Source organism: Danio rerio, chromosome 8 (genome assembly GCF_049306965.1).
Source record: "Danio rerio strain Tuebingen ecotype United States chromosome 8, GRCz12tu, whole genome shotgun sequence".
In the NCBI taxonomy this organism is placed as follows: Eukaryota; Metazoa; Chordata; class Actinopteri; order Cypriniformes; family Danionidae; genus Danio; species Danio rerio.
In genome coordinates, this window is record NC_133183.1 from 26,165,831 (window position 1) to 26,186,320 (window position 20,490).

The window sequence follows — 20,490 nt, forward strand, 5'->3', positions numbered from 1 at the left end:
TAAAAGGGGTTTTATTGTAATAAGTTTGTTAAAATAATATACGTTTTTGAAAAATTATAATGCATTAATAAATAATTAGTTGAAGTAATTTCTTACTATTCATTTATAAATATTTTGAAATACATTATGAAATTACAACTGTTTGTTATATTTACTTTTAGCCCACAGCTCTCTATTAAGCTTGGATTTTAGCCCTTCATAAGAAAATGTTTGGGCACCCCTGTTCCAAACCCTAAGACCTTCGTTCATCTTCAGAACACAAATTAAGATATTTTAGACTAAATCAGAGAGCTCCCTCATCCTCCAGAGACAGCAATGATTCTTTCAAAGTCCACAAGGGCAGATATGCTTTCAGTGCTTCATTTGAAACATTTTTGAAATTTTTCCAAGCAAGCTGAATATGTGCATCCTATACTGATACTGAGGAGAAGAAACTGTTGAATAAAGTCATTATTTTTGTTTTACATGTGCACAAAAGTATTCTCGTAGCTTAATAATATTGCATTATTGTAATAATATATTCCACCGAAGACAGAAAGGACTGTTTTGTTGATAGTTTTTGGAACCTTTCTGTACTCGAGTTGGGACCATTGATGTCTGTGGAGGATCAGAAAGCTCTTAGATTTTATCGAGAATATCCTAATTTGTGGTCCATAGCTGAATGAAGGTTTTAAGGGTTTGGATGGACATGAGGGTGAGTAATTATTGACAGAATTTTCTTTTTTTGCTTGTGTGAACTATCATTAATACAAGGCTTATCTATGCATGCATTCATGTTATTTAATCCAAATTCTGACCAATACATCTTGATGTCAGAGCAGAAATCAAAACTCTTTGGGCTAGCCAATCTTTTTCATTCTTCTATTATCCCATTTTGGTGAAAATATGCTAATTGTTGCCCGACTTTACTGTTTCTAGTTGGCAGGAGTGTCACCGGTGTGCTCTTCTGCTACTGTAGTTTACCTCCTTCAAGATTTGACATGTCGTGTGTTCATAGAGGCTCTTCTCTGGTACAGTATGTGCGTTAAAGTGCTGCAGGGTAAATTCAGTGTAGGTTGTGGCGTGACAGAAGTGACAGAAGACTGATTTGGCAGGGTGATACTCTCTTGAGAAAGCATTATAGTTGACAGGTGAAGGGATAGAGTCAGTGTCAGCCCATCTGATTCTGAAACTGAATGGGACTTTGATGGATGGTGGCTGTTACAGTTGCAGGGTGGAGATATCTTTATTTTGGGACACTTTATGGTAAATGTGTGGGAGTAGATGATATGAATTATGTGACTTGCTTCATTTAGTATAGCTGATGACATGAGCTTCCTATGAAGTGTCAATTTTGCATCCATCTGGCAGAAAAAAAGAATGTGGTGGCTCATATCTTGCCCCTCTCTGGAAATAGAGGACCATAAAACTCCCCACTAAGCTCATCACATATGTAGCCACAGGAAATGATTCAAGCTCTAATGCAAACACCTATTCTGCATTTGTTGCACTAGTAGCATTATAAAAATCAAGTGTGTTTGATGTTAAGAGTGTACAAATGCTATTTTTGCCTCTGCCTTCTGTTTTGATTCTTCCCGTATGCCTTGTGTTTATATACAAAGAGTTGTTTTTACCAGAACAGATGTTTGATTTAATACTGGAAACGCAGCAGATGATGTGTGTAAAATGATTCATTGTTACATGTTGCAGCAACATCAGGAATAAAATGCTGAATTACTGTTTAAAAACTGCTGGTTAATTAAGATTTGACAAATAAGCGTATGCTGTTGGAATGCAGTTGTGTCAACTGGAAAAACCCTTTAAGTGTCATGCGTGTAAAGTATTTAGAATTTGCCCTGAGATTGGGTAAGATTAATTGCTTTCAGAAAAAAGAAACAAAGAAAAATATACACGGACAAATTGTTCACAATATATCTATAAAATACATTTAGAAAATTAATATGGTGAATTTTTAATTAAAGCTGAAGTATTTTTAACACCAACGTTCTAAGAACAGGCTTTCAACATGCTTTCATGCATTGGGAATTATTCATAAAACTAGAGATATTTTTTATAAAAAAGAGAAAACTTTTTTGCAGTTATTCGCCACATTTTCTATTTAATTAGGAGATTTAAATACTGCATTTTCAGTGACATTTTAAGCACTTTTTTTAGTTGAACTAGCTTGTCATCATAACCTCATCATAACCACATATTTTGGTGTACTAAAAAATTTTCCTTAACATTTGGGGCCCTATGATACACCCGGTGCAATAAGGCGCAAGACATGTTTGGCTCGACGTGTTGCTTTTTTAGGACAGCGCAACCATAATTTTCCCGATTTGCTCCACGTTGTTTAAATAGCAAGTCCATTTGCGCTGCTTTGTGGACTCGTGTGCCGGTCTAGAAAAGAAGTGTGTTAAGGCGTATTGTTGGAGCATTGCTATTTTAAGGAACTAAAATAGACTGCACAATTGACCAGCTGAAAACAGGTCTAAAGTCCAGCGCAGAGCGCGTTAGTTGTGCACCTTAAACGTACACACATTGCTTAATACACACAGGATGTACAGCAATACGCAAATATCTTTATGAATTAGATAAAATTAAAGGATTATAACATTACAAAAATTGCTATTTTCTACATACAGTAAATATAAAAAACAATACCTAAGTGCCTTACTCATGTTGGAGGGCTTTTTTCAGTTTATTCATGACAACTTGATGAAGCGTTCAGTTTTTCCACTTACAAGGTCCACCATTTTAATAGCAAATGCGCTATGGCGCAACGCAACTGACTCTTGAAGGGAATGTGAGATGAGACACAACCCTGTTAGGCCAGGCACCGTAGCGCAAAACTTATTTTTTCATCTTTAAAATAGCAAAAGTGTATTTGGACATGCCCTTAATGCTTTAAAATTCATGGATAACAACAATCATTAGAAATTCATTTTAATATGGGCCGCTTTTGGTGCTTCACACTTTTTTTTTCGTTGTGTTTTCTTTCAAGAATAAGGTCCGGGGTTAAGAATAAAAGTCAAATGTTTTTTCTATTTAAAAACAATACAGTAGTAAAAGAGGAGAGTATAGACCGAAAACTGAAAAGGAAATGATTGACCGAAAATTTAACTTGGGTCAACATGAGCACCTCAGTGCTATGTGTCGACACACTATCCACTAGGACAGTCACCCAGTTGTTTTTACCCAGCTGTTCAATCAGTGGAGATGTGGCAGGAAATAAATACACCTACCAATTATCCTACTGTACTTTACAGCATACATGTTTAACTATTAAATCCAATGTTTACAAAGAGTTTGTAATTTTGTGAATTTTTATGGGGAAAGACTGCTTTGTGCACTGATTACGTTAAATTTACTCCCATTTGCTGTTAGTTTGGGTCATTCAAAATACAAGCCACTTTCTTCAGTAGAACATTTTAGCTGAAACTGTGGTCATTGATGATAATTCAAATTAACCAGTTTCCATCCCTTTGTTATTCAAAAAGGGGGTGGGGGGAATAATATAAGAAAAACAAAATAAATGTCTGTGGCTACTACCTACATTTTGAGGTCTGATGAAGTGAAACAATCAGTCTGTGCAAAAAAAAAAAACATTATTACATTTGTTCCAGAGCATGTTCATGACAATATAATCTTATAAATCAAATGTCAAATTAAAGATCAAAATATAATCCTAATCCTAATTGCACTGACTAGTAGTCATGCTTCAAAAGGCCTCAGTGTATCATTGAACAGGATTTTAAGTCCCAGTAGCCTTTGTCATTTTGTTTTGAGTAAACAAGGACTACACTTTCAGCTAAACATCTTCTTTAATGTTATTTTGAAGAAAAAAAGTCATCTTAATGGCCTGAGGATAAGTATATCCAGAGCATGTTGTTCATTGCCAAACTGTTTTTATAAGACTTATAGATTGGCACTTCTCTGGATGGAATAATTTAGTAAAAACACACAAGCATATATTAGGAAATAGTTGCTATATGACCTTGCTGATGTGCCAGCTTACTCCGTGGGAGTACCATCATGACTTTTTAAACCATTTCTCAGGAATCAGTAGCAAAAACCCACTGTTATGATTTGATTTGCTGGACAACGGATTCTCATTCAGTTCAGCTGAATTATACATCAGCATCTTTTTATAGAACCAAAATCACTCCATGATTTATGACCAGCCATTTCATAACACAAATCCACCGGCCAAACATATCATAAAATATTATTAGAGTATTGTTTTCCTAAAAAGCAGCCTGTTGTAGCGGGACAAAGCCAAGTTTGAGGGTTCAGTGTCTGTGTAGGCTTTTGGCTGGAAGAGCAGGGCAGGGCGGACCGTGTTGCTGTGGTTGTTTTACAGCCTGCAATCTTTGCCTGCGACATTTAAAACATAATTATTTGCATGCATCACCCTGAGAGTTTTAGAAGAGGCGAACCGCAGCACTTCTCGCCTTATCCAACATCAACTCTCTAGTCGACAGTAGCATAAAGGAGCTCTGTGCTGCTATTGCACAGTACCTTTTCATACCTCACTTTGTTGATGTCTTTGCGTAGTCAGATTTACACTGACATCAAGCACACATCCTCCTTGATGTGATGCAATGACCTGCTGTGGTTTCCTCTTGTAACATATTGCATGAGAAATGTGATGGGTAAATTTACTGTTGCCAAACAAGGCAAGTTGATGTATTTTGTTCCCAGCAGAAGATCCTGGGGGCTGCGCTAGCTGTTTTTTTTTTTTTTTTTGGGATGTAAAATAGCAAAACACTGTGGCATTCTGTGCAACCCCGGAGCCGCTTTTCATTACTGACTTGACGCCATCCCTAAACACATGCAGATGTTTCCGCATAAGCAATCTGGATTGGTTTCCTGAAATCTGGATATGTGGCAGATGCAAAAAGTAGCACCCATATGATGTGCGTAAATTATTGTAAACTGATCTCTGGTAAATTAACTCAACTATAAATAGTTATAGTGATTACCATAAAAAATGAAGTGTCAGCAAGTCAGTATTTTGGAAATATGAAGTGAGAAATCATTCGACGGGATCGTTTTAAAACAACAACAGTGCAAAAAAAAAAAACAAACCTGACCACATCAGCAAGTTCTGTCATGCTTTGTGGATTTGGGTTACTTTCTAAATGTAGCACAACAGTTTGTGTATGTTTGTGTGTGGTTGTAATGCTAATTCGTTTTGAAATGATTTTCTTGAGCTGTTCTACGTTTGACTTGACATTTACACTCCTCGTAGGAAGGTTCATCTTCAAAAAGGGTTTTGGTGGCTAAATATAAATGAACAACAGAGCTCTCCACATCAAAGTGCCAAAATGCCAGCCGTATGTCTGTAAAACGTAAACACCAGTATGTTTCCCTTGTTTTGTCTTTAAATTTAAAGAGTCCCTCCCTTGTTGTCTAATGAGAAAATTGTGCACAGTTCGCACATTAAACAAGACTTAATGTCAACTTGCTCAAAATGCAGCTATAGCAAGGGGTTGTTCTGGAATGCCATTTTATGTTCATCGAGATACTATGTTTAATTGTGATTCTCATATGAGTGTGTACAAATTTTCAGACTAAATAATTTCTATATATGCTTTTTATTTTGACAGTACTAGTTACATTATTAACTTGCCTTATTTTTCACATCCAGCTTTTGTCTTTTGTTATGTAACGTGTATTTATATTGTGCATTTACCACCACTAGTGTGCAGCCTCCAATTGGAGGATGTGACGGCAGCCACAGGACAACAGTGCCAGTGTGCTCACCACACACCAGCTATAGGAGGAGTGGAGAGACAGTGATAGAGCCAATTCGATGGATGGGGATGATTGGGAGGCCATGTTGGGTAAGGGCGGATTGAGGAAATTTGGCTAGGACATTGGGATTACACCCCTACTCTTTATTAGAAGTGCCATGGGATTTTTAATGACCACAGAGAGTCAGGACCTCAGTTTACATCTCATCCGAAAGACAGCGCTCACTGACAGTATAGTGTCCCCTTCAATATACTGGGGTATTAGGATTCACTAACAACCACTTCCAAAAGCAACCTAGCTTTCCCTTGTGGTCTCCCATCCAGGTACGGACCAGGCTCAGCCCTGCTTAGATTTAGTGAGTAACCGGTCTTAGGGTGCAGAGTGATACGGCTCAATTTTTCTCCATTTTCAACTATTATTCAACCCAGCTTTGTATATTGTGTTTTATGTACAGGAACATAAATATTAGAATTTAAACTCATTTGCATTTCATTGTTATATAAAGTTTAAGTCAGATTTATTAGCCCCCCTGAATTATTAGGCCCCCTTTTACATTTTTTCCCCAATTTCTGTTCTGTTTTTAACACATTTCTACATATAATAGTTTTAATAACTCATAAATAACTGATTTATTTCATCTTTGCCATGATGACAGTAAAAATATTTGACTAGACATTTTTCAAGACACTTCTATACAACTTAAAGTGACGCTTAAAGGCTTAACTAGGTTAATTAGGTTAACTATGCAGGTTAGGTTAATTAGACAAGTCATTGCATAATGATGGTTTGTTCTATAGACTATCGAAAAAATATACAGCTTAAAGGGGCTAATAATTTTGACATTAAAATGGTTTTTACAAAATTAAAGACTGCTTTTATTCTAGCCGAAATAAAACAAATGAGACTTTCTCCAGAGGAAAAAATATTATCAGACATACTGTGAAAATTTCCTTGCTCTGTTAAACATAATTTGGGAAATATTTAAAAAAGAAAAAAAATCAAAGGGGGCCTAATAATTCAGATATGCTGCTAACTTTTATGGAAGAATGGCATACATGATACATAATATATAATAATGCGTACAAATCAAAATTATTTGTGTGATGATGTACAGTTTGTTAGACAGAGAGACAAATAAACTAACAGATAAACAGACAGATTTAAGTAATTTTTGTGTATATAAAAGGACAATTAAATAGATAGATAGGTATTTATGCAAATATGATACAGGCTTTCTATTTCAATAAAAATGAGCTCATTTAGGCCTGCAGCGTTAAGAATAAGTGTGTGAATGCGTGAGAAGAAGTTACAATATTGTCTTGGGAACTACACATTTCTAAATTTCCTGATCATTTCTTACTCACCATTATGTTGCACACTTTAAATGTAACTCACACATCAATGTTCAGATGTGCACACACACACACAAACACACACACACACAAATGACCTCATTATTTTATAATCTTTATTAGAATTTAAATTACGTACATATTCCAGTGCAGCTCCACCCACAGGATACAGACATTACAATGTTCCATAAAACTATTTCTGAATAAATACTCTCAATAGATTTGACATTTTTCCCTGTATTATCATGCTTTCTACAGCATATGTTTTCTAAAACCAAAACATAATTGTATTTAAATACAGAATACAGTTCCAAACCACATAGTGGTTATTCTTTTAAAAAAAACCTGAGGGACAAACATGCAAGTGATTAAACCTCAACTGTGATACACTTGTCCTTAAATGTTGTATATCATGACACAAACAACTTAAACAAGTCTTCCTTGCCCTTGGTGGCCACTAAATCTCAAACTGTCCAAAGAAACAACTGAAATAAACAACAAATGATGGAACAAAAGCAGTCTGAGGCACAAATCTTCATGTGAAAACACTGGTGTGAATAAATAGCAGATGAAAATAAGCTTTTACATTTGAATCTGAAAATTCTGCAATTTCCTCCTCTCTTCTGTTGCCAATTATGTGCAATTAAGCATCTGTGTTATTATGTTGTTGAAATCGATTAACGTGTTCAGTCGCTCCTGATGAAATAATTAAAAAGGATGTTGCATTTGACTCAGACGTATCTCAGGCACAAGAATGTGGTATTACTGTGGAATGAATCCATCTGTGTTGTTGCTAAATGTCCCGCAGTGGTTTAAATCTGTCACACAATAATGGTTTACAACATATAAACCGAGTTTGTTCATTTTAAAAGTAAATGACTTCTTCTTCCTTACCTTATTTAGTATGTTGAGGATCGTAAAATGAACATTAATCTAAAGTGTTCTTGAAAGTACTTCAAAGGATGTTCATAAGATTTTTGTGAAATCTTTATAATCATGACACACATTAATGATTTTATGAATGCGTATTGCTAACTGTCATTAAGTGACATTCGCTCTTTCAAATGGAAAGGTGACATTTTTTGTGATGTCTTCATAATGACAACTTGACAGAAACAAAGTCATCACAACCTGTCTTTGTCATGACAACTTGACATTATCAAGACAACATAACTTATCATAAATCTGTAATAAACATAAGTTTCATAAACCATTGTCACGAATTTGATAACAGCTTTATTAATACTTTTCTTGACCTCAACTACAATGGTACAGATTGAATTTGTAATTAAGTATCATTAAATGTCAGTAAATATTATTGTGTTGACACTTTTAAAGAAAGAAATTTTTTACTTATTTTGCTTGTACTGGACTTTTATTTTGAAATGCATATGCGACAACCCTACCATTTGACATGTGAAATTTCAGTTAATTATAGAAACAAATATGTTGAAGCGCAAGTGCGATTACATATTTTAACGACAAAAACAGACTTAAAGCCTTTGTGTCATATGTAGTGAGGTGCTCTCACAAGAGAGCATGAAACCTTCTGAATTAAAACGGCATTTAGAAACCAGACAACATGTTTTATTAACAGTTCAGTTTAGTTCATGGTAACTGAACCTGTCCTTACCCTAACCACTGTTTACATTATTTGTCGTTTTTACTTTGTAATATTTTTATATTTGATACATTTTGTTAAATGACAGCAATAAAATATTGTTTATTTGTTTAAGTCTTGGTGATTTATCTGTCACTACTTGTGTATGTTAACACATAAATACAAATTAATTATAATTCCTAAAATTGTTTTATAGTTCCTAAAAATTTGGGTCGCAGCCTGATGACCATGTAAAAATGTGGGTCCTATGGCCAAACCAGTTGAGAACTCCTGGTCTAAATTGTCCGTAGTGTATGAGTGTGTGTGGATGGATGTTTCCCAGAACTTGGATTGCGGCTGGAAGGGCATCCGCTGTTTAAAAACGTGCTGGATAAGTTGGTGGTTTTCTAAGCCGAAAAGAAGATGAACGAATGAATGAATGAATGAATGAATTATTATTATTATTACAAAGGTGTCATGACAGTTTATTTGTAACAACATTTATGCTTAAGGATAAACCCCTTAATATGTAACATCTCAGTTTAAAGGGGGTCCTTACATACAAGACCAAATTAACAAAACACACAAAATTTTGTCATAAGACACAACACAACAATGAAGACCCTGGTTAGCACATTAAACATACATAATATATATATGCATTTATATTTCAATTTATCCAGCATTTATAAAATAAACCTAAATAAATCATCTAAAGTAATTACAAGAAGATATTTAAATAAACTGTCAGGTCCTTAAAAGTTCTCTATTTACAGGAAGTCAGCAGCCCACTGTAGCTTATGATTCATTATCAAGCGTACAGTGAAAGAGAGGAAACAAACTCTCATGTCTAAAATAGCAAAAACTTGACATACAAGATGCTTTTAGCCACGAGAGTATTTCTTGATTCATTACAAAAAAAATCTATGGACTTTTGCATTTGTGATGTGAATATCTAGAAATGGCAGTTATTAAATTGATTACGTTATCTCTGTGAGTGACAAACATTTCCCTTAATTTACTTTAGAGACTTGATCTAAAATGAGGCAATTATCATATGATTGTTCCGCACATCACTCAACAGCTTCCTCTTTACATCCTCATTTGCAAAGCATCATCATTAGGCAACTAAATAATAATAGATGATGGCTTCCTCTTTTTTATTTTGCTGGAACCAGACCAAATGATGGCCATGTATGGAAGAGGATTTCTTTCCCCTGTGGGCACAGAACTGCCTCAGAACATGCATGTCCACACAGCAGACCAACACACTCTTGTGAAATGTTGTGTTTTGTAAGTTTATAGAGCTATGTTGAAAAAAACACCTGTGTTTGTACGTCATTCTGCTGGATGTTGGTGAACAGACGGAAATTGTGCAATAAGACTACCTACCTGGACCAGTTTAAGTTGATGAGTTTCCTGTGGGTTAATGTTACTTTACACTTATTCGTCATTTTGACTGGTAATAACAATCCAAAACCACTTTCTCTGGTGTTCATTATCTTCTTTCTGTTCCTCTGCACAAGTCACTATTGCAAATACACCCTTTTGAAAATCTGACATAAAAAAAATCATTTATTTTAAATTTAATGACTTTATCTGTATAAATAAATCTTTATTTGATAGATTAATGTTTATTTTTTGTAGATTTATACTAACTAATTGCTTAATTTATTTATGTATTAATGTTTATTTGTTTGGGATGTGATTAAAAAGATAAACAGATGTAAGACGGGTTAGTTTATTTTTCAATGCAATGAACTTTAATGAAGTCGTTTCTATAATATTGCATATAATTCATTTGTATACACTGTAAAAACACTTGGTTTCACACACTTCTTTCATGTTGTCCTAACACAAATTCATTGTGTGAAGTTAACTTAATTGCTTTTACTAATCTAAGTGGATTGAACATAAAAGATTTAAGTCATTGCACAAAAAAACTCTAGAAATAAATTTTATATTTATAATATTTATATTTTTATAATATTTATAAAATATTTATAATATTTTAACAGCTAAATAAATTTTAGTTGTTAAAATAACAGTCTGTTTGATTGTTTATTTTTAGAAATACATGTATAATTGTTTTTATTTGGATTTGAATTTTGTATCGCATTTGCATTTTTTCTTGTATTTTTAAAATAATTTTTAAATATATTTAGTCGCATTTAATATATCTACAGTGTTCAGCATGATTGAGGACACCCCATTTTGAAAATGAAAATTTGTATGCATTTCTCAGTAAATATAGGCAATGTGTTTTGATGCATTTTAGCAAAACTGATTTATTAAACAGATATGTTTACTAATATAATTATAACAATATTTTAGTCACTAAACATATTTAGAAATACAATTACAAATAAACTCAAGCAAAATATTGCAACAACAAAAAAATTACAACCTACAAAATTTCAACTAAGTTTTTAAATTTTTTTTTTCAAATTTTTATTTATTCATTTATTTATTGCTTGATTTTTCCTCTTTTTTAAATTTGTATTTAATATTTTTCAATAACATAAAAATTTTGGTAAACTAAATTTTGGACCGTAATTATAATCGCACGTTATCTTGTTAGATAAGCTCTAGAAGATTTGGCTTCAGTTCTGACTAATCTAATAAATATATATATCTGACTGTTTGTTTTATTACTTAAGAAACTTTTTAGTTTAGGAAATGTAGATTTAGATAAAAGAAAACATAGTCTTTGTTATGATCTTTTGTGTTTTCACACTTAATGTGAGATTGCTGGAAAGCCCCTTCTTTTTTTTTTTTGAATGGACAAAAACATATCACTCCTTTTAGTGGGCAAGTGCTGTTAGTGGGAGTGATAAAATGGCCTAAAGGAGGGGTGAGGGGGTGACTAACACAGACCACATAAATACTGCCTTCAGGGCACAAGAAAAGACAGTAAACCAGCTGGAGCAGACACAGCAACACTGCTTCCACTTCATCTGATCTGATCTGAGCACTTGCAAGACAGTTTCTCCAGATTTCTTCTGAATTTACTTTTATATTTGCGACTCAAAATGAGACTTGGAGTCCTGGCGTTTCTGGTTCTGGGCACCTGCTCGTTGAGAGCCTGGTGTTTGCCACTCAAATCTGTGTTCGTGACGTTTCCTGGAGATGTGATCAAGAACATGACCAACACACAGCTAGCGGATGTGAGTATGTCAGGTTTTAGGGATACACTTTAAGTGTAATTGTCTTCCAGGTTAACTATAAGTAAGTCTGCAACTACATATCAGCTGTCTTGTTATACTGTCGGTTTTAATAGTACAAGTTGACATGTACTTGCAAACTTACTTATAGTTAGTAGAACATCTGTTAAAGGACTATTAAAATAAAGAGTTACGAGATAGTAATAAAACTTCAAAGACGTTAAATTGCAAATTTAAGAGACTGTTTAAAAGCAGACCATTAAACTAAAGTAGAAGCAGTTTTAGTTTATGATTTGTTTGGGTTTCTCCTCTCGGTTCTCTACTTTTAAAGTGCAAATAACTGGATGTTATAGCTCCGCATGATTTGTTTTGTCCATAAATGTTTGTCTTCAGGAGTATCTGAAGCGTTACGGCTACATCGATGTCCTCCAGAGGAGCGGACTGCAGGCGGTCGTCTCCAATACTAAAGCTCTGAAGAAGCTCCAGCGGCAGCTCGGTTTGGAGGAGACCGGCTTGCTTGACCAGCCCACCGTTGATGCCATGAAGCAGCCCCGCTGTGGCGTGCCGGACATCCGCAACTACAAGACATTCGACGGAGACCTGAAGTGGGATCACACAGATGTCACATACAGGTGGGACATTATTCACATTAAATCTTATACTAAATTTGTAATACTTTATGAGTTTTGTAATAGAGCTGCTTAATAAACGAATAAAATAGTGTGTGATGCACTAGAGATTCTGACTAAATGTTTTAATAAGCCAGTGTTTTTAATGGAATTTCTTGAATTAATTATTTAGTGACAAAAACATTTTTTTATCCATACCTTATCAGCATCTACAGTGTGTACATATACAAGTTCACCCCTCACAAATCTATCTTTTAAAGTCATATTTTCAATAGGAAGCTATACAATGTTATATTTGTGCATATACATTAAATTAGTCAGCACTGAAGCCAAATCTGCCGCTCATCTAACAAAATAACTTACGATAACGGTCCAAAAACTAGTATGCCCAAATTTATACGTTATAGAAAATTATTAAATACACATTTAAAAAAAGGAAAAATTAAGAGAAGAAGAAAAATAAAAATTTTGTTAAAATTTTGTAGGTTGTATTTTTTTTTTAAATATTGCATTTAGCTTGATTTTATTTGTATTATCTTTCCATTTCTAAATATGTTTGGTGACTAAAATATTATTTTAATAAATTTATCTGTTTAATAAATCTGTTTTGTTTAAATGCACCAAAATACATTGCCTATATTCACTGAGAAAAGCATACAAATATTCATTTTCAAAATGAGGTGTACTACATTATGCTAAACACTGTAGACCAATGTAATGATATACAACTTTGTTATAAATTCACAAAAAGTCGGCTCTAGAAATACTTAAAAAGTTGTATTTGCTGATTTTGAAATAAACTTTGAATGCATTCATACTATAAATACTTTTTTAAGTCAATAGTTGAAAATTTCTAGGTCAATTTTTAATAATATTATCATTTGTTAAGTAGGCCTACACAATCTTGTGCAATTTTCATATAATTCATCGCTTCAATCATAATTAGTCTCTTTTTATTGGGAAAAATGTGTAATTAATAACATTTTGAACTAAAACTTAGAAAAATAAAGGGTTAAATACATCAGGAACGAGCATGTCTGAAAATTAATTGGCTACCTAAGAATTGTTAATAGTCAAATTGGCAATTAGCTAAGTATGAATGTTTTGAATCTACAATGCATGCAATCTTTTAATAATTAATCCTGTTTATAACCCACTGTGTCATTTGATTTGCAGGATTTTGAACTATTCGCCAGACATGGAAGCCTCTTTGATCGATGATGCTTTTGCCAGAGCTTTTAAAGTTTGGAGTGACGTCACCCCTCTGACGTTCACACGCCTCTTTGACGGCATTGCTGACATCATGATCTCTTTCGGGAAAGCAGGTGAGTCGAGTATTTTGTATGAAAGTATTAAGTTTAAACACTTACACTCTCTGAGAATGTTTTTTTTTTTTTTTTTTTTTTTTTTTTTTTTTTTTTTTTTTTTTTTTTTTTTTTTTTTTTGTTAAACACAAACATGATTTTTTTTTTTTTTTTTTTTTTTTTTTTTTTTTTTTTTTTTTTTTTTTTTTTTATTAGAATATGCAAAAATCATACAAATACAAGAAAACGTCAACAAATAACAGATACAAAGCAACGAAACAAAAACAAAACAAAAACAACAACAATATAGTCATGTACTGGTATGTGCGTGAGTGTGTGTGTGTGAGTGTGTGTATGCATGTAAAGGTAACTTGGTGGACAGGTCAGAGTACATACATAAGGAACAATAACAGTCAATAAATGAAGCAAGTGTCACAGATATAGATAAAACATATAGAAAGAAACCAGTCAGAGGTAGGGAGTAACAACAATGCTTATTAATGTATGATAGTAAAAATTAGAGTAGAAAGAAAGAAAGGACAACAGTAATAACTGACAACAATAATAATAAATCACAAGTGCTACACAAACTACTACTACAAAAAGTTACTTATATTACAACTACTACTGCTTCTACTACAGCCACAACCACGACTACTACTACTACAATGTCTACTAATACTGATACTACTACAACGACTACCACTACTGATACTACTATAGCGTTTGCTACAACTAATACAACGTCTACTACTACTACTACTATTACTACTACTACTACTATTACCACTACTACTACTACTACTACAATCACTTCTACTACATCTACATCAACAACATCTACTACTGATATTACTACACCAACAACGACTACTACTACTACTGTAACTACCACACCATTACTACTTCTGCTACTACTTACATGAACTACTACTTCAAAAATCTCCGTAACAATTACTCAATAACAATCGATACTATTACACTGTCTACTACTTCAACTACAACTACTACTACTACTACTACTACAACAACTGCAACCTTAATAATGATAATGGTATAAATACTTGTAATAATGATAATGGAAAGATAACAGGACAAGTCAGAACAGTAATAATAATAATAATAATGATTTCAAAAAATAAAAGTAATACCATTTATGACAAAGGTGTCGAGGAGAGGGGAGGATGGGAAAATCAGGGAGAGGACAAGTAATAATAATAATAAATAATAATAATAATAATAACAAATAATAATAGTAGTAAGTAGTAAGTTTGAAGGGGAGATAGAGGAAAAGAGAAAATAAACTAATGATAATAAACAAAAATTAATAAAATACTTATAATAAAAATAAATAAATAAAATAGAATAAAAAATAAAAACAGAAAAGGAAGGGGAGGAGTAGAAGAAAAAAGAAACAATAAGAGAGAGGAAAAATAAAGTTCAGCAAACAAAGCAACAAGAATAAGCCAAAAAAAAAAAAAAAAAAAAAAAAAAAAAAAAAAAAAAAGAATAATAATAATAAAAACTGAATAAATAAAAAAAGAAAACACTATATCAATGCTAATTATGAATTATACAATTCCACATGGAAGAATAATATTAAAGATATGTATGATAGATTATTACTGTAATTTGATAACTATAATATACTCATGCTGGTTATAATACTAATAATAATGATAATAATAAAAATAACAACAGCTGTAACAATAAATTGAGGAGGTTGTAGTTGTGTGATGGGCATTGAGGTATATAGTGTTTGTCAGTTGCTTTGTGATGCATTAAAAAAAGTGTAACGTGTGGCATGGATCAGTCCAGTGCAGTGCCCAGACTGCCATGCCTACGTTACACTTTACCCTGTGAATTTAGTACATGTAAGTAGATTTTTTTTTTTTTTTTTTCCCTCTCTCTTTTTTTTTTTCCTCCTCTTCTCTTTCTTTCTTTTTTTTTTTTTTTTTTTTCTTTTCTCTTCTTTTTTTTTATCTGTTGTTGGTCAGGAGAGCCACTGGTATATAAATAATAATAATAATAATAATAATAATTTATGTATAGTAATAATAATAATAATAATAAATAGAAAACAAATATTATATATAATAAAAATGAATAAATAACATTGATAGGGACAGGAAAGGGGAACAAATAGAACAAAAGGGAAAGTAAAAAAGTATATAAAGACTGAATTATGATTCTTTTATTTTATTTGTTTACATTATACTTTTTTTTCCAATTGATTTATTTATTTTAAATTAGATTAAATATTAGATTTTTTTTTTTTTTTTTTTCCTCATCTCTACCTGACCCCCTCTCTCCCCTCCCCTCTTGTTTATGTACTGATGAAGGTGTTGTTAGGGAATGGCTTCAGGCAAAGAGGATCTTCAATGGAGATGTATTCTGTTAACAAGTTTTTCCAGTATGAGATGTGAATGGTATTTCTTGATTTCCAGTTCATGAGGATAGTTTTCTTTGCGATAGTTAGAGCCACCAGCAGAAACTGACCATTTGTATTATTTATATTGATTGTGGATATGTCACCTAATATGCAGAGGGAGGGACACAGTGGGATGTGACAACCCATTAAGTTGGAGAGTGAGTCAGTAACCTTTACCCAAAATGATTTAATTGAAGTGCAATGCCATAAGGCATGAAGATATGTGTCTGGAGTGTTTTGTGTGCAATGTGAACATATTTCTGACGTGAAACCCATTTTAAATAATTTCTGCCCAGTTAAATGTGATCTGTGAAGTACTTTGTACTGTATAAGTTGTAAGTTAGCATTTTTAGTCATGGAAAATGTGTTTTTGCAAATTTTAGTCCAGAATTCAGCATTGGGATTAATAGATAAGTCTGTTTGCCATTTAGTGGTTGGTAGAACTAATGCATTGTCTGATTTTGATATCATTTTGTATATTTGGGAGAGCAATTTTTTGGAGGGCGATATATTAATAAACTCTGAGATTTGAGGTGGAAGGTCTAGATTGATTGATTGGTTAGGTAATTTTGACTTAATTGATGATTTGATTTGTAAATATTCCAAAAAGCAATTACTCCCAATGCTGTATGTCTGGGCTATATGGGGAAATGGTGCCAGATTATTATTAATAAAGATATGTTGAAGTTGTGTGATTCCTTTGGCTGCCCATGTGTGAAAGTTAAGTGGCTTCTTGTTGGCTAGGAAATCAAGGTTATTCCAAATTGGGGTGTATTTAGATGGTTCGAGTGGGGAATTTGTGACCTGATGGAATTTCCACCAGGCTGTCAGAGTTGCTTCTATTGTCGGCATTTTAAAACAGTGATGTCTCTTGATTGATTGACTGTGAAAGGGTAATTCTGAAATGTTAATGTCTTTGCATATTGATTGTTCAATGTCTTGCCATGTGTATTCTGATGAGTTAGGTTTAATCCAATTGTGTATGTTTTGAAGCTGATTTGCCAAAAAATAGTTGTAAAAATGTGGTGCTTCTAATCCTCCTTGTGATTTTGGTCTCTGTAGGGTTGTCAATTTTATTCTTGGGGTTTTATTTTTCCAGTAGAATTTTGTTATAATTGAATCTAGGGATTTGAACCAGGTATGTGTGGGTTGTGTTGGAATCATTGAAAATAAATAGTTTATTTTTGGGAGAATGGACATTTTGGTAACTGATATTCTGCCCATGATGGATAGTGGTAAGTTCATCCAGCGTTGCAGATCGTCATCTATTTTTTTAAGTATCGGAGTATAGTTAAGTGCAAACAACTCTGACAGCCTGGCGGAAACATTGATACCCAAATATGTGATATAATTAGTGCACAGAGGGATTTGTGATGTTTGGGATGTCACATCCACACTGGTGGAATTTAATGGGAGTATAGCAGATTTATTCCAATTGATTGAATATTCCGAAATATTTGAAAAGGTATCAATAAGTTTTATTGTTTCCTGTAATGATGTTTGGGGATTTTGTAAGTATAATAATATGTCATCCGCGTAAAGACTTATTTTATGGTGTATGTTTAATGTTTGAATTCCTTTAATATAAATGTTTTGACGGATGGCTGCTGCAAGTGGTTCAATGAATATGGTGAATAAAGAGGGAGAGAGTGGACATCCTTGTCTAGTTCCCCGGTGTAGAGTGAAGCTGCGTGATGTTAGTCCGTTAGTAATGACAGTAGCTGAGGGTGATGTGTAGAGAATTTTGATCCAATTAATAAATGACTCCCCAAAACCAAACCTCTCTAATGTGGAAAACAGGAATTTCCAGTTTACTTTATCGAAAGCCTTTTCAGCGTCGAGGGTGACTATGATAGATTTGTTTTTGTTTATTGATGAGTGGTGTATTAGGTTTATGAGTCTGCGTGTATTGTTTGATGATTGTCTACCTTTAATAAAACCGGTTTGATCTGGATGGATTATGGATGGCATGATTTTTTCTATTCTATGTGAAAGTGCTTTAGCAATTATTTTAGTGTCTACATTAATTAGTGAGATTGGACGATAGCTTGACGGTAATGTTGGGTCTTTATTGGGTTTGAGGAGAAGTGTAATTGTGGCTGTGTTCATGGTATCTGGAAGCTTTGAATTTTGTTTTGATTCGTTAATCAACCGGATGAAAAGTGGTGATAAAATTGACCAAAAGTGTTTGTAGAACTCAGCAGGGAACCCATCAGGTCCTGGTGATTTATTATTAGGCATGAGTTTAAGAGCATTAGAAATTTCTAGGTGTGATAAGGGGGATTCAAGACTATTTATTTGCTGTTCATTTAGTTGAGGTAAGTTGATATTGCTGAGAAATGAGTGAATGTCATCCTGGGATGGGTTTTTTTCAGGGGAATATAAATTACTGTAAAATTTTTGAAAGATCTGATTTATTTCTTCTGGTGAGTTGGTGGGTTTCCCTGCTGAGTCCTTAATGACTGATATTGTTGTTTTTTCTTTATTGTGTTTGATTTGATTAGCCAGATATTTACCAGATTTGTTACTATGATGGAAGTGTTCTTGTCGTAATCTGTGAATAAGGAATTGAGTGTGTGTATTAATTAATTTATTTAATTGTGATTTATATTTTCTTAGCAAATCTTGTGTTTCTTCTGTTGGATTATTTATGTTAATGTCTTCTAGATCTTTAATTTTCTGTTCCAGTTCAGCTTGATGTTCTTTCTCTTTCTTTTTTTTGTAAACGGAATATGAAATTATTTTTCCTCTTAATACTGCCTTTCCTGTTTCCCACAGAAGAGATGGGGATGTTTCAGGGGAGTCATTTATCTCTAGAAAGCATGCCCACTCTCTTTTAAAATAACTGTCAAAATCCTGATCTTGAAGAAGAGAGGTGTTGAATCGCCATCTAGGAATGGGCTTATGTCTGGTGATTATATTCAGATTTATTGTTACAGGAGCGTGATCACTAATGATTATTGGGTGGATCTTTGATTCAGAAATATTGGATATAATAGAATTACTAGTGAGAAAATAGTCAATGCGGGAGTATGAATGATGAACAGGTGAATAAAATGAGAATGCTTTAATGTCCGGATGTTGGAGGCGCCAACTATCGCCAAGACCCATGTCACTCATGAACTGTTTTATAGAGTCTGTAGATTTCCAGATGTGTTTTTTGCCGATATTATTAACTCTGTCTGTAGTTGGGTCTAAAACTGTGTTGAAATCACCTGCTATTATGATGGGGCAATTAGAAAGATTTGAAATGGAGGAGAAAAAAATCTGAAAAAAAGATGGGTCATCTGTATTTGGGCCATATAAGTTTCCTATTGTAAGTGAGTAATTGTTAATTGTAATGTTAATTATGACAAAACGTCCTTCTGGGTCTGTAATGGTGGTGTTATGAACATATGATATTTTTTTATTTATTAGGATACACACTCCTCTCTGTTTTGTGTTGTAGTGGGCAGAATATGAATGATATTGTGATGATTTGATTTTGTTTTGATCAAGTTCTGATAAGTGAGTTTCTTGTAAAAGGCATATGTCTGCTTGTAGTTTACTTAAATGATTTAAAACTTTGATCCTCTTTGCCTGGGAGCCGAGTCCACGGACGTTCCAGGATAGAAATTTGATTGATGACATAATTTTAAAGGATTACAAAATAAGTAGGTAAATAGTAGCAACTTATATTGATAAACAAGTCTGTTTTTACTGCAAATACATAAATGTTACTGTATGTATTTGAAAAAGTGTGAAATTGTACCTGTGTCTGTGTGTATGACATGACAAAATGTACACAATACAATAATGACCAAACAAAAATGACTTTAAATACCAACATAAAGTTAAAGGTGGGAGGGGGGATGAGACCTAGGTGCGATAACAAAACTATAATCTAGTGATATGAGGGAGATGAATAGAGAGATGAGGTAACATTACGGGAGTGATGCGTTCAAAAAAGCCAGGGGGTAATGTCCTTGTCACGATATAACTGTCCATCTATGTATAATTTGTCCACTGTAATGATTGCTCGTTTTCCTTCGTTCATTTTTTGTTTTCTGATTGGAAAGAGTTTTTTTCGACGTTCGAGAATGACCTTTGGGTATTGTTCGTTGAGTCCGTAAGTTGTACCTTTAAGTTGTCTCCCTTGTTTTTGTACCAGTTCTTTGTGTTTGTAGTGTTCGAATTTTGCAACGATAGGACGCGGTCGGCTGTTGTTATGTTGGGAACGGATGCGGTGGACACGATGGAAGGTGATGTTCTGTACAGTTTCAGCTGGC

The 20,490-nt window shown here is 33.4% G+C and overlaps 1 protein-coding gene across 3 annotated transcripts in view; it reads left to right on the forward strand.

The window, feature by feature from the left end:
* mmp9 (matrix metallopeptidase 9) overlaps positions 1–20,490 on the forward strand; it is a 200,239-nt gene that overhangs the window by 174,173 nt on the left and 5,576 nt on the right. The window contains 3 exon segments of one of the 3 annotated variants that reach the window (NM_213123.1): positions 11,638–11,861; positions 12,252–12,490; positions 13,664–13,812. In NM_213123.1, the coding sequence (NP_998288.1) occupies positions 11,727–11,861; positions 12,252–12,490; positions 13,664–13,812 (523 nt within the window). In that variant the 5' untranslated portion in view covers positions 11,638–11,726. 3 annotated transcript variants of the gene reach the window in all.